The sequence below is a fragment of the Poecilia formosa genome, unplaced genomic scaffold (genome assembly GCF_000485575.1).
Source record: "Poecilia formosa unplaced genomic scaffold, Poecilia_formosa-5.1.2 Scaffold461, whole genome shotgun sequence".
In the NCBI taxonomy this organism is placed as follows: Eukaryota; Metazoa; Chordata; class Actinopteri; order Cyprinodontiformes; family Poeciliidae; genus Poecilia; species Poecilia formosa.
Genome location: NW_006800400.1, coordinates 90,021 through 104,946, shown reverse-complemented (window position 1 = coordinate 104,946; position 14,926 = coordinate 90,021). Strand labels below are relative to the sequence as shown.

Sequence of the window (14,926 nt, the reverse complement as noted above, 5' to 3'; positions counted from 1 at the left end):
ACGGAGAAAATATTTCAAACCGATTCTCTTGTCAGTCGGCAGTGGCGACGGTGGAACCGCTTCTGTCGCAGGAAGTGCCGGGCGGCCGTGAAGTCCGTGACATTTTATTGGCTCGTCATCATCCTGGTGTTCCTCAACACCCTCACCATCGCGTCAGAGCACTACAACCAGCCCGAATGGCTAACAGAAGTACAAGGTGTCTGTTTTACTTTTTGCATTCTGTTTGCTGTACTTTCAATATACTGCAACCGTTATATTTATATAAAATCAATCCTTTTCTCTCTCTCTGCTCCAGATGTAGCCAACAAGGTTCTTTTGGCCTTGTTCACTCTGGAGATGCTCGTGAAGATGTACAGTTTGGGGCTCCAGGCCTACTTCGTGTCGCTGTTCAACCGCTTTGACTGTTTTGTGGTGTGTGGAGGAATCGTGGAGACCATCCTGGTGGAGCTGGCCATCATGTCTCCGCTGGGGATCTCGGTTTTGCGCTGCGTACGCCTCCTCAGGATCTTCAAAGTTACGCGGTGAGCATATTTTACACTAATATTTGTTCATGTCATGAAGACTAAAGTCTGCTGCACAAATAAAAGCAGAAATGATAATAATAATAATAATAATAATAATAATAATAATAATAATAATAATAATAAAAACAAATGGGAAATGGAGCTATGAAAAGAGACTAAGATTGAAGACACAAACTGCTATTTTTTCCCATTTACTAAACTTTATTTTTCTCTATAAGAAAAAAGAAAAAGAGAATGAAAAAGAAAGGAGAGTTAAATTCTCTCTCTGTCTTCTTCAGTCACTGGGCGTCTCTTAGTAACCTGGTGGCCTCTCTGCTCAACTCCATGAAGTCCATCGCCTCCCTGCTGCTGCTGCTCTTCCTCTTCATCATTATCTTCTCCCTGCTGGGCATGCAACTCTTCGGGGGCAAATTCAACTTTGATGAGACGGTGACCAAAAGAAGCACATTTGATAATTTCCCCCAGGCCCTCCTCACCGTGTTTCAGGTTTGTGTTTGCGAGAATCAGAGACGAACCGAGGGTTTTTATCACTTTCGATCAAGCATGTCTTATGATTAACTCGGGTGAAGGTATTGCAGTCTGTGGCAGTGTATGACGTTCATTACTGGGAATAATGTGGTTCGACCAGAATCAGGTGCTTCAGGGTTTTTCTCCTGATATTTTTCACGCCGCGCAACAGATCCTGACAGGCGAGGACTGGAACACCGTGATGTACGATGGCATCATGGCGTACGGCGGTCCGGCGTCCTCTGGCATGGTGGTCTGCATCTACTTCATCATCCTCTTCATCTGTGGAAACTGTATCCTGCACAATGCAATCACACACACTCACATCGCCCAGACGGTGCCCTGAAACACTAATCATACCAATTCAGTTTTTCGAGTTTGAACATTAACACAAATTGTTTTAAATCAGGACTTACTGTGACAGACCAACACAAAGTAAAGTATAACTGTGAGGTGGAAGGACAATGACGCATGATTGTTGAATATCTTACAAATATAAATCTGATAAGTGTGGCATGTTTTTATATTTGGTCACACTGAAATTACAACTTTACCAAATTGAAAAAAAAAAAAGCTAATTTAACTGAACTGATCCATTTCTGTGAAGCTTATGGAAATTTTTGATTTTTTCTTTTTTTTTAAACGTTGGTAAGTGTTTTTGTTTTTTTCGTAACTCACTTGATCAGACATCCTGCTGAATGTGTTCTTGGCCATCGCTGTTGATAACCTGGCTGACGCAGAGAGCCTCAACACAGCACAGAAAGAGGAAGAGGAGGCCAAAAAGAGAAAGAATAGTGCAAAGTATGGTTCACCGAGCTTCCATTTGACATATTTTACTTCATTTGAAAGTTTTTTTTTATTTCCATCTATTCATTGCCAACAGGGACTCAAACACAGAGAAGAAGAGGATTGAAATAACAGAAGATGGGAAAACTACGGTAAAATGCAAATTAGCTCGAGCTAATTATTTGTACATAATTTAGATGACCGAATCTTCACACTATTCTCTTAGTGTTAGATAGTTTTTTCGTTTTTGTATTAAGAAATCTGTAAAAAAAATTGTACTCTAAACATCTTCTAGACGCCAACGGAGGCCTTGCTAGAGGGGGACAAAGAATCGTTCACAACCATCGACTCACCAGGTGAAGAACCTTGTTTCTTAAATGTCACTTTAATCAAGTTTAAACAAAAATGAGTTTTTAATGTACTTTCAAAGGATCTATCCACTGGTAACGCTTAAACAAGTGACTTCTATTATACCTATTTGACAAAATGCACCAGGAAATATGATAAAGGAAGAAGAAACTGAGAAAATATATAATGAAATAATTGTGAGGGAATGAAATGACGAAAAACAAATAAATGTTTGTAATCAATAATGCACATAAAATGGAAAACATAATTAAATTAAGAAATAAAACAGCAGGAAATGCAAAAATAAAGGGAAAAAGATGCTTTTTTTACTTTCTTTTTGCAGAATTTATCAGCAATAGCAAAGAAATAATCTAGGTATTTACTTTTGTGATTAAACATGTTTATATTTTTTAGTTAGGCAGTTTTGATATGGTGCAAACAATAGGTAGCAATACGATACTGAGCTGCTGTTTTACAGGTGATGATGAAGATGATGATGATAATAGGAACCTCCCTGAAGCCCCGCCGGGTCCCCGGCCCCAGCGACTCTCTGAACTCACCATGAAGGAGAAGACGGCACCCATCCCGGAGGGCAGTGCGTTTTTCATCTTCAGCAGCACCAACCCGTGAGTTTTGAATCAGAACAGGCACTTTCTCTGTTCAAAAACCAAACAAAAAAAATAAAAAAATAAAAAAATAAATAAAACAACAAAAAAATCTGAAATCAATCATTTTAGAAAAAGAAAGCCTAAAATGTAGCAATCTGATATTTTTCTCCCTCTGTCTCTCTGTCTCTGCAGGTTTCGTGTGCTCTGCCATAAGCTCATCAACCATCAGATCTTCACCAACCTCATCCTGGTCTTCATCATGCTCAGCTCCGTTTCCCTGGCGGCCGAGGACCCGATCCGCAACTTCTCCGCTCGCAACATTGTACGTAAAGCCTCATTAACCTGTGTGAGGGAAGCTTGATATGCTAACCGTAGCTAATGAAGAGTCTTTTCCACAGAGGACTTTACCAGCACAGCCGGGGATGGAGCCCGTCCTTAGACTGTTGTTTATTACATTGTATGAATGCTTCAGTTGAGAAGACTGGCATTAACTCGTTAGGTGTCTGCTTCAGTAGAAGCAAAAATATGTTTTATATTCTCAAAACAATGTGCATGGCCAGATTGCTCGTCTCTTATATGTTTAAATAATCTAATTTTTCCCCCAAATTCTTCCTTCCTTATTAAACTGAATGAAGTCACTTCTGAATTTCAGTCAGTGGTGTGATGATAGGTTTTTGTATTTCATGAAACTGCAGCAAACTGCACTTGGTGATCCTGAATGTGGGATGATCCCAATGATAACTGGAACCTTCAGAGAAATATTAGCAGTTTAAAACATTATCAAAATATTGTAGGACTATAATCATTAGTTAGCTGTCAAATACCCACAGTCATGCATTCACACTTTGCAGGGCAAAGTTGCTCATTGAACAGATTTTTCCTGCCCCTGATTAACACATCTGATACAGATGACAGTGGTTGAAAATGTGAAAGCTCTCCGAGAATAACAGAAACATCATTATAATGGGAAAAAAAAGAGATGAGTGAAAAGACATCACCATTGCAGGAGTAGCTAGTAAATATCATCACCACCTGCTAGTGCAGCAAAGGTAATGTGGAGTTTCTGACTGGAAGCTGACAAACCCCAGACATGCAGGTGTTATTTTTGTTTTCTAAACAAGGATGAAAAGTATAAGTATAAAGAAAATAGTTGGGTAGTGTAAATGATTTGATAGATAGAGTGGCTTTAAAATCCTTAAAAACAAGAATTTAGTTTGATCCTCAAAATGACAGGAAGCCAGAACAGGGAGGCCAGTGAGGAGTGATTGGACCTGACAGGTATCATTAGCCGATGATGGAGTGTCCGAGGAGCTGTCAGGCCTCTGATTTGGTGGTTTGTGACAGGAACACATCATAAATAACACTGGGGTTTCTGTGCTCTGCATTGGAGAAAATAAATCTGTCTCTCCTGAAGTCACTGCACAGACCTTTCCTCCCAGCCGTCACTCCAGACGGGAACTAAAATCAAACCGCCACCTCCGAGCTTTATCCTTTACACTACGACTGATGAAGTGATTGATCATAAAAACAGCTTCTGCATTCAGATGTTACCCAGTTCAGCTTCCCTCTGTGGAGATTTGCTTCTGTTTTGTATGTGTCTAAACAACATTATCTTGCAGCAACAAGTGTTTAATAGACCACTTTGTGTGTTGACCTGCAATGACTTGAACTTGTGCATTGCTTTTTGCAGATACTTGGTTATTTTGACTATGCTTTCACCGCAATCTTTACTGTTGAGATCCTGTTGAAGGTAAATGTCCTGTGTGTGCTGTGCTGTGCTGTGTTGGGTAGAGCTTCAGTAACCCTGCGTGCTTATGTCACTCTGATTGCCTTCTCAGATCCTAGGCTATGCAGACTATGTCTTCACTAGTATGTTTACATTTGAGATCCTTATTAAGGTAAACAACGGCGACTGTCGTGCCGCCTCAACAGCACCTCTCAGCTTGCTGCAAATGTCCTTCCTCTCGTCGTTTATTTATTTATTTATTTTTTTTAAACGTTAGGAAAGTAATGGCTGCCTGCTCGTTTTGTCGCCCCAACACTACGACACGTTTTATGTCAGTTTTTGTTTTCCTTGTCTGTCAGAAACACGTTTTGCTTCATGGCCAACGTTTCCAGCCACAGCGCTGGCTACAATTATTAGCACCCCTGATTAAGATGTGAACAAAATCATTGAACTAAATTAATAGTAATAGACACGTGGTGACTGCAAGATTTTTTTTGCTGCAGTTCTAGAGATTAATTTGTCTTCCTTACACCGACCTCGCTGTGATAGCTCAAAAACAAAAAAATAAAAATTATGGTAGTTTTACATTTTTTCCTATTTTTTATTTTTTTTTTAACTTTTTGTAACTTTACCGCCTGACTAAATATTCAATGTTTTTTGGTTTTTTTCCTTAGCATTTCTGCAGATATTAAACTTAATGATTCAGAAATAATCTACGGTAGTCACAGTTACTGTTCAGTCCTGTCCCACATCTCGTTTCTCGCTGCATGTCAGGTAGCTCTCCTTTGCAAAGGCTTTAGATAGACAGCCCATCAGAGGACATGTGTGTTACAGTGTTAGGATTAACCTGTGTAGTGAATAAATGTGAAGACTTCTGCTCTCCTTGTCATGTGTCAATACTTTGCATTGTTTGTAGCTCACATGTGTCTGTCAGAGTGTGTGTGTGCAGAACTGCACATGCATGCATATCTGTATGTTTTCAGTTTAAATGCATTTGTTTTGCAAAGTGGATAAAGCATGGGCCAGAGTGACATTTTCACTGTATGTTAACTATGTTCAAAGGCTTCACAGTATTTACACAAAAGTGTGAAAAAAAGTACAGCATGATCTGACTACTTTATAGAAAAAAAATGCTGCTACAGAAACAGTGATAATACAGATAATAAATGAATTTACTCCTAATCCTTAATCACAGTTAACTCATGATTGAACAAGGAGGGGGAGGGGGGAATCATCATTTGTAAACTGTTTTAGTTTTAGTATTTATTGAAGTTATCTCTGTCTGATAATAGAATTTGTATGATGTGAAACACATCAGAGTATCAAAAAGCAAAAATAATGAAGTCTTTGAGGCTGCAAATGTTATTTCACAGAACTGTTGTTTCCCAAACAGAAACAATTTCCAATAGCCAAATTTCAGTTTTTGTAAAGTGTCGTATCCCTCATTCACTCAGCTGACCAGCAGTGTGTAGCAACACTGTGCTGTGTTCAAGCTGTGCTTCAAAAACCTGCAGAAATCAGCAGAGTGGATCTTTTTATGTGGCTTCTTGTTAGAACTTCCCCTAAAAAACAACTTAAAGCTATTAGATTGTAGTACTGGTTTCAAAACCATAACTTTTTATAAACTTGGTATATCTTGATTGTTGCAATTGGTCCAGGATTAATTATGAAATTATAAAAATCAACGATACATTCATCTGGATTATACTAAATACCATGAGTGGTGACAAAAAATCAGTTACTCAGTTTCACATACAGTTTGGAATAAACCTAATAAAAAACATTGTGGAATATACTAAATGTGCGTGAAAATTAAGATTATGTAACTGGAGGAAAGAGAGGTTGAGTAGCACCACACATGACTGTGATTGACAGCGCTAAGACCCGCCTCCTGGCTCTGACTGGTTGTTTCTAGTTAGCACTGGGAGCACAGGGAGAAGCCAGAGGAGCTGAATTATCTGTCTCAAACCATTCTGTCAAGACATAGTGATAGGTTCAACAAATATGTAAAAAATTTTATTATTTATAAAAGTTACATACTACCGCTTTAACCAACCGCAGACAAAATATGTAAGAATTAAAAAAAAAAGTCATTTAATGTTTCTTAAGTTTAAAAGTTAGCCCGGGTCAAGCTCTTGTTTTCTCTGCTGTGTCTTTGTGTGTAGATTTTGGTGTAATATTTCCCTCTTACTTGCCTAGATGACGGCATTCGGAGCGTTCCTGCATAAAGGGGCATTCTGCAGGAACTACTTCAACCTATTAGACCTGCTGGTCGTCGGCGTGTCTCTCGTCTCCTTCGGCATTCAGTGTGTATCCTCCCATCTCTCTGCAGAAATGATTTGTTTTTCTTGGTGAAAATCACATTTTTGCCTAATGTTGTCAGTAGGTTTACCTGAGTAGTTTGAGTTCTAGCTAAAGATATTTCTTGCAGTTGAACATGAACGTCTCTTCTCTCATGTTGGTCCTGAAAATCAGAATAGATTATGAAAAGGTTACTTGATTTTCCTAGTAGCATTTCAGATTATCTCAACTCGTTGTGTTTTTACCGTCCTCCGCAGGTCCTCTGCCATCTCAGTGGTGAAGATCCTCCGTGTTTTGCGGGTCCTTCGTCCGCTCAGGGCCATCAACAGAGCCAAAGGACTGAAAGTAAAAACAAACACTCAGTGAGGCCTGACGCCTGTGTGTTTCTCCACATGAGTGTGTCTGGTTCTCCCTGTGATCTCAGTGTCTCTGCGAATGCCTGTGGCTCTGTTTCTGATGCAGCTGTGATATTTGAACTGACAGTTCATAACTTGGTCCCTCTGCAGCACGTGGTGCAGTGTGTATTTGTGGCCATCAGAACCATCGGCAACATCATGATTGTCACCACCCTGCTGCAGTTCATGTTTGCTTGCATCGGAGTGCAGCTCTTCAAGGTACAAGAGCACAAAGATGTGCATGAAATTTGTGTCATAATATTATTTTACATAAGCCCCCGCTGTCTTACCTTATTTTTTATAGGGTAAATTCTACCGGTGCACAGATGATGCAAAGTCCAGCCCAGATGAGTGCAAGTTAGTTCTTCCCATTTCTTTCTGCGTCACAGTTTTTGCTTCCAAGGAGCAAGATATGATTTTGCTTTTGGCTTTTTTCCTGCCTAATTGTTTTTTAATGTTATTTTGTTTGAAAAACTGTTAAAAAAGTAACTCTTACTTATTAAGCATTCAGGCATAAAATTATTTTAGATTATCAGCTGGGCTAATGCATCGTTCAAGTTACTTGTTATTTGTATATTTTTATGTTTTTGAAAATAAGATCGTTCAAGTGCTGTAATTGCTTTATAAGCTTGACATTTTTTTCACTTGTCCTCTGCTCATCTCCCCTCACACTTGTCTATGCAGACTTTGGACATGTGGTGACATTCAGGTCAAAGGAATATACAGGAAATGAATAGACAAGCAGCGAAAGCTGTAACAAGTATGATGAGAGACCTTCAGAAGGCTTAAAAACTATCAAAGCCATTATAAAATATTATAATAATGTGTTGCTGCCTGGAAGCAAATAATAAAAAAACAAGGAGACGTTTATAAGATTTGGACATTGTAGATTAAGTGTCTAAAGATGGTTTTTAAAATAGGGGGACATACATTCTTTACAACAACGGGGACACGGCTCTGCCCATGGTGAAGGAGAGGATCTGGTACAACAGCGACTTCAACTTTGACAACGTCCTCATGGCCATGATGGCCCTGTTCACCGTCTCCACCTTTGAGGGTTGGCCCACGTGAGTATCGGTCCACTGTCAGTTCAGAAACCTAAGCAAAGTGATGTTTACAGCTCTGTCAAAGCTGACGGTGACTGTTGGTCTCATAGTTGCTGATGTGTCACAGGGGAATATTTATGTGAATGAAGCAGGTTGTGCTCAGTGTTGCAATTGGATCATGTTTGTCCTGGCAGCCTGCTGTACAAGGCCATCGACTCCAACAGGGAGAACATGGGCCCCATCTACAACTACCGCATCGAGATCTCCATCTTCTTCATCATCTACATCATCATCATTGCCTTCTTCATGATGAACATCTTCGTTGGTTTCGTCATCGTGACCTTCCAGGAGCAGGGAGAGAAGGAGTACAAGAACTGCGAGCTGGACAAGAACCAGGTCGGTGGCTGCCGAGGGAGATCGGCTTCAGAGGAACCCGTAGCCCTTTCCTGGTTTTCGCTCACGAGTCTGTTTGTCTGTCTGTTCCTTTGCGTCACCCTTCACACTGCCGCAGCGCCAGTGTGTGGAGTACGCACTGAAAGCTCGCCCTCTGCGCCGCTACATTCCCAAAAATCCCTACCAGTACAAGTTCTGGTATGTGGTCAACTCCACCGGCTTTGAGTACGTCATGTTTGTCCTGATCATCCTCAACACGCTGTGTCTGGCTATTCAGGTAAGTTCTCCTGGTAGGATTTATCATCCTAATTTAAAACATTTGACTTAATATTGAACGTCTTCGCATTCGGTCACATTGCAACCATAAAAAATGTTTGTCGTTGGGGTTTTATTGTGACAGACCACCACAAAGTCACACAAAAAAGGAAAAGTTACATGATTTTCACAAGGCATGTACATTCTGCCCTGCTTATTGTGATTCTCATAAATAAAAATCAAGTGCACCCGGTTGTCTATAGAAATAATCTAACAGGTGAACAGTCACCATATGTTTAATCTCCATATAAATGCAGTTGTTTGTTCCAACATGCATTTGTACTCATCATGCATGAGTTACATTTTGTAGAACCACTTCTTGCTGTAATCAAAGCTGCAAGTCTTTTGGATTATGTCTCTACCAGCAGCTTTCTGTATCTTGAGACAAAAACAAGAACTGGACTTTTACTGGGCCATTTTAACAGAAGAATATACTTTGATTTAAACCTTTCTGTTTTAGGCTGGAAACCAAAACAACATTCTACATTTTGTGAAATTTATAAAAACGAAAAACTTTTCTTGCGTTTTGCATTGATCAGTTTGTGATTGTAACAATGTCAAATGAATACTTCTAACGGTCAGCTTGCCTCCCCTCAGCACCACGGCCAGTCTCATCTGTTTAACTACGCCATGGACATCCTCAACATGGTCTTCACAGGAGTCTTCACAGTGGAGATGATCCTAAAGCTCATTGCCTTCAAACCCAGAGTGAGTGTCTCATCCTGTACACTCTGCTTCCTCCTGTTAGAAAACTTTTTATACTTCCCCCCACAGTCTGAAGTTCAGTCCTCACTTTGCCTTTTCCTCGTACCTCATGCTCCCTCCCCTTGTGCCCCGCCTCCCGTCCCCCTGCTGGCTGTGTATGTCACCGTATTCAGGGTTATGTCGGGGACGCCTGGAATGTCTTCGATGCTCTAGTGGTGATCGGCAGTGTAGTCGACATCATACTCAGCCAGGTAGAAAGACGTCAGACTGTGCAGCTATGTCAGCCCCTCTTCCTGCTCCTCCAGATGTTACTTTTGCTTCTCTCCTTTGAATCCTTCCTAAACCTGTTTCCTTTTTCCTGTCCTTTCCTTCCTGTCCTATCTTTGTGTGGGCCACTATGTCAACATAAAGGCTTTTTGTGTGTCAGAATCTTTAGCCACACGTGAATATTCAGTGTCGGTCACTGTAAAAAGCAAAAGTTTCAGTGACTGAAACCATACTTATGAAACCAAAAATGTTTTTGATTTATTCTATGTTCTTGTTTCCTTTTTTTAGCTTCAGCATTCACATAAACAAACACAAAAGGATTCATGACAATAACTGGCTAGCTACTGTTGAACTTTAAAGGCCTGCGCTCCCACAAACTCTGACAGGAGGACTCTGACTTTCATCCTGTTTTACTGAAGCTCAACTTTTTGATGTACTTTTCTATCTGTCAAACGTCTTTCCTTTCTTACCTTTTCTTCCTACTTGCTTTTTGTCTCTGTCTATCCTCTTTTCTGTGTGTCTCTGTTGCCTGTGCTTGCAGAACTATTTTGCTGATGCATGGAACACGTTTGATGCCTTAATTGTTGTGGGTAGCGTGGTTGACATTGCCATCACTGAGATCAATGTAAGTAATCATCTCTCACACGTCTTTTCTGTGTCGTTCCCTGCAGGAGCGCCTTGTTTTAGCATCAGAGTTGCATTCAAGAACACAACCTTCTTCTTGTTTTCTAGTGGATTTTCACAGCGGTAGCAACAGATTTTACAGACATACACATAGATATCCACTTCAGTTGTTTGTTTTACAAAAAGAGAGGCAATGATAAGTAGTTGGCACATCTGTTCAAAGGCCATGTCGTTTTTCTTTTAAACAGTTGTCTTTGAATGCAACTGAGCTCAGCTGTTTTACTTGCTATCAGCATTTATGTTTGCATTTCCTTCAAAAAGCAGCAACGTTCAGTGCTGCTGCTGCTGCTGCTGCTGCAAGGTCGCTCCATGTCCTGGTTTGTGACTCACGTTAGCTCTGGTTTCATGCTTCCTTCCTGTCCGCAGCTAAATGTTGGTTTATCCTGAGTGAGTGGTTGGGGGGAATAAACACACTGCAGATGATTTTTAATGTAGAAAGACAAATCCTACAGAAAGAATTGTGAATGTTTCATGAGAGCATGCCTGCATTTCATGACACATAAGGCAGGGTTAGTTATTGACCAAAAGTCGGGATTGGGTCTTGTTTTACTTTACTTTTTTTTTTACCCCACGAAATGTTTTTACTCATAAGTTGTGATATGCATGTGTTTTATTTTTAATCCACTGCCTTGTAAAGGTTGTTCACACCTCATTAATGTTTTCACCTTTTGTCACATTACAACCTCAGACTTTTAAATAGGATTTTAAAAGAATCTGACATAATAAACTGCAAGTGATGCATAATTATTAATTAAAAGGAAAATAGCTCCATCCATCCTCTTCTCAAACCTGAAGCATCATAACTACTAACATCATCATGCTTCACCGTGGGTACAATGTGCAGTTTAAGTCTTACGGTACAAATAGTGACAAGAAAAAGTTACATTTTAGTTTCATCTTAACAGAACAAATTCTTCCACACTCTTGTTGTGTCCCCTACATACAGATAAATAAAACAAACAAACAAACAATTGTGACTATGTATTATTTTTCTTCCACCTCATTACTTTGTGTTGGTCTAAGATTCCAGTGAAGTATACTTAAGTGCACGATGACAAAGTATGAAAAGGTTTAAGGGGAATAAAAGTGCTTACAAGGCATTTTTACATATTCGGTGTTCCTCCAGATGTGTCAAAGCTTTTGCATGAGAAGCTTCACACTCCTGATGAAGTTCTATCAGATAAATTGTAAAGGTTTTCTGCCTGTCATGTATGTAAAAAGATGCTGTAGAAAACATAAGTAGCGTAAAAATGTGAAGAATGGTTTGAAGCTGTGCAGCTGCAACTCGGATTAACGTTAGACTTCTGGTTTCAAGTCGGCAGCCATTCCCGTTGTCAAGGTGATAGAGGATCCAGGGGTAAGAACAAGCCCCACCTCTTTTGTCAAGAACGTCATCCCTCTGTCGTCATCTGAAAGCAAAAGCATCTACATCGTTCTGTTGTGACAGTTTTTGTCGAGAGATTGTTTTTAAAGCCAACAAGATGCTTTTATGAATTGTAGAATTTGTTGTAAGTTAAGTATTACAGTTTGTGTTTGAGCTGTCGGTATCTCTCACTGTCGCAGTCTTGTTTCGGCTCTTTCTGGTTTGTTGCATTTTGGCATAAGTTCCACTTCAACCCTGCATCTCATCTTGTCCGGGCGCATGGCATGATGGCACACAGGATAACACGGAGATGGTTTTTGTAATACATTCCAAATGTTTGACTAAAGTTTTTAAAGACAGATTGGCAACCATTTCTGTTTAAGTGTGACTTGGTTGTCTAGTTCAAAGCCAGGCTAATCCTCATGTTGTAGTTCTAAGACATGGTTTGTTTAGCCTGTACTTTTGGGATATTCTGTCTGTTTTAATCTGCCACTGTGTGTAAGTCATTCAGGTCTGTTAATGCTCTGTGATGTAACTCTCAGTAAGACTGCATGCAGGTTGGTTGTTGTCATGAAGCAGAACAATAATACTTTACAGGTCTTGGATCCACCGCCTTGTTGGTTTTTGCTCCTTTTTAGTTCATTCATGCATATTGAATGGTTGCATGTGTCACTGACTGCATGAATGAATGAGTAATGCGAAGCCCCAAATACTACAAAGGTAGTACCATTGGCTTATTGGTGTCTTGGTTTCGTCTTCACATCCAGAACACAGAGGACAGCGCTCGCATCTCCATCACCTTCTTCCGCCTGTTCAGGGTGATGCGACTGGTCAAACTCCTGAGCAGAGGGGAAGGAATCAGGACTCTGCTGTGGACCTTCATCAAGTCTTTCCAGGTGAAAAGTCTGAGAGCATGCAGAGTTGTGAAAAAGTATTTGCAATCTCACAATCGATGCCGTTTGTGACAGAAACAATATAAGGCAAAATTTAAATCGTGGACGTGAGCTGCTATCTCAGAAACTAAAATAATTTTCTGCAATCAGACGAAGCTCAGTGTTTGCTTAGTCTGCTGTGTGCTAATTAGACAGAGTTGGGTTGTCACAGTTTTTCTCACATGGAGTCTGGGAAGCATCGTTTCTGGCTTAGCATTAAGATGGTGACAAAAACCTTCGACACAATGAAAATGGAGGAGCGCTGCATTCTCATCTAAGCCCTCCCTCAGCTCCAGCAGACTGAAGTTACAACAATCCTCACGTGAATGCAAAAGGAAGTTAATGATTTTCTCTAGGTTATACAAATAATTGAATTAAGTTATTTTCTGAAAAACCACTAGGATCTTGTAAAAGTCAAACATAGGTACTCAGATTAGCAGGGATGCTTATTGCTACAAAGCAATGCAAAATATCTCTGCAGTTTGTGTCTAAATTCATAACTTCATAGTATTTTGTCTGTTTGATTAGCCAAAAACTCTAACTTCAATATACGCTGCAGAAAAGAAACTCAATAATACTATTTTTTATTTTTTTTTTATCCTACAATAGGCTCTTCCATATGTTGCCCTCCTGATAGCCATGCTGTTCTTCATCTATGCTGTAATCGGGATGCAGGTAATCTTGTCTGATGTGTAGACAGACGTTTGGAAAAACTTTCTCATCCTTTGCAATGGCTCGTTCCAAACACCCTTTTTTTCTAGGATCATATTTGTCACTGTAGCTTTTGAATCTTACTTTAGCAGATTCTGCTTTTAGGTGTTTGGAAAAATAGCAATGGTGGACGGAACCCAAATCAACCGCAACAACAACTTCCAGACATTTCCCCAAGCCGTCCTGATGCTGTTCAGGTTTGGACATTTTGCAACTTTGGTTGGCACAATCATTATCAGTACTACGTAAATATGTGTGGCAGCTGTCTAAGTCACTTTTCTTAATCTGTGTCAGATGTGCTACAGGGGAGGCGTGGCAGGAGATCATGCTGGGCTGTCTGCCGGGGAAGCTGTGCGACTCAGAGTCCGACTACAACCCGGGAGAGGAGAGAACCTGCGGCAGCAACTTTGCTATAATCTACTTCATCAGCTTCTACATGCTCTGCGCCTTCCTGGTACTCCTCTGGACGTCTCACAGTTTCCATTGCCCCTCACGAGTTCACCACAGACCTAACAGTCAACCAGATTTCACAGTAAAACAATTGATGAAACGGTTCAAAAATACTGGATGTTCCTGTTTCAGATTATCAACCTCTTTGTTGCGGTCATTATGGATAACTTTGATTACCTGACTCGTGATTGGTCCATTCTTGGCCCTCACCATCTGGATGAATTTAAAAGGATATGGTCTGAATATGATCCTGAAGCCAAGTAAGGGCAGAAAAACACAACAAAAACAACATTTTGATTAAGATTTGTTCCTGAATGTTTGTTTTTTTTTGATAATTCCTGGAACATGTTAATGCCTTTCCTTTCCATGTAATGTGTTCTTAGGGGTAGGATTAAACATCTTGATGTGGTCACCCTGTTGAGGAGGATCCAGCCTCCGTTGGGCTTTGGCAAGCTCTGTCCTCACAGAGTCGCCTGTAAGGTGGGTTTATGGAACTCACAATCTCATATTTGCAGAAAAAAACCCCTCCTGCCTTTACACTGATGCGTCTAAACTAATATGAAGTTTGAATTCTGCTGCAGCGACTGGTGGCAATGAACATGCCGCTCAACAGTGACGGGACCGTCATGTTTAACGCCACCTTGTTTGCTTTAGTCCGCACCGCCCTGAAGATCAAGACTGAGGGTGAGTCTACAGCTCAGGTTGTCGAAATCCTACAAAATATTATTATTTTTTAAATTTTCTCATTGATTATTGCTGCATGGCAGAACAATAACAACAAATATGAAAACTGTTAGGTTAGGGGTCATGGTGTTGTTCATTTAGAAAGATGCATGATCCATGTTATGCCACCAGAGGGAGGCAT

The 14,926-nt window shown here is 40.3% G+C and overlaps 1 protein-coding gene across 29 annotated transcripts in view; it reads left to right on the top strand.

Moving 5' to 3' along the window:
- The window catches only part of cacna1db (calcium channel, voltage-dependent, L type, alpha 1D subunit, b), a 73,812-nt gene that overhangs the window by 44,195 nt on the left and 14,691 nt on the right, over window positions 1-14,926 (top strand). For 6 of the 29 annotated variants that reach the window (XM_016663991.1, XM_016663995.1, XM_016663990.1 and 3 more), the window contains 29 exons: window positions 36-196; window positions 296-521; window positions 803-1,010; window positions 1,204-1,324; window positions 1,718-1,832; window positions 1,915-1,969; window positions 2,113-2,173; window positions 2,644-2,791; window positions 2,966-3,095; window positions 4,464-4,523; window positions 4,612-4,671; window positions 6,699-6,805; window positions 7,058-7,145; window positions 7,307-7,414; window positions 7,500-7,552; window positions 8,116-8,262; window positions 8,436-8,637; window positions 8,753-8,911; window positions 9,547-9,657; window positions 9,828-9,905; window positions 10,463-10,546; window positions 11,921-11,962; window positions 12,736-12,864; window positions 13,510-13,575; window positions 13,717-13,808; window positions 13,906-14,065; window positions 14,194-14,321; window positions 14,445-14,541; window positions 14,643-14,745. In XM_016663991.1, the coding sequence (XP_016519477.1) occupies window positions 36-196; window positions 296-521; window positions 803-1,010; window positions 1,204-1,324; window positions 1,718-1,832; window positions 1,915-1,969; window positions 2,113-2,173; window positions 2,644-2,791; window positions 2,966-3,095; window positions 4,464-4,523; window positions 4,612-4,671; window positions 6,699-6,805; window positions 7,058-7,145; window positions 7,307-7,414; window positions 7,500-7,552; window positions 8,116-8,262; window positions 8,436-8,637; window positions 8,753-8,911; window positions 9,547-9,657; window positions 9,828-9,905; window positions 10,463-10,546; window positions 11,921-11,962; window positions 12,736-12,864; window positions 13,510-13,575; window positions 13,717-13,808; window positions 13,906-14,065; window positions 14,194-14,321; window positions 14,445-14,541; window positions 14,643-14,745 (3,299 nt within the window). The remainder of the gene's footprint in view (window positions 1-35; window positions 197-295; window positions 522-802; window positions 1,011-1,203; window positions 1,325-1,717; window positions 1,833-1,914; window positions 1,970-2,112; window positions 2,174-2,643; window positions 2,792-2,965; window positions 3,096-4,463; window positions 4,524-4,611; window positions 4,672-6,698; window positions 6,806-7,057; window positions 7,146-7,306; window positions 7,415-7,499; window positions 7,553-8,115; window positions 8,263-8,435; window positions 8,638-8,752; window positions 8,912-9,546; window positions 9,658-9,827; window positions 9,906-10,462; window positions 10,547-11,920; window positions 11,963-12,735; window positions 12,865-13,509; window positions 13,576-13,716; window positions 13,809-13,905; window positions 14,066-14,193; window positions 14,322-14,444; window positions 14,542-14,642; window positions 14,746-14,926) is intronic. The other 23 variants (XM_016664007.1, XM_016664012.1, XM_016664010.1 and 20 more) reach the window with 14 other exon arrangements.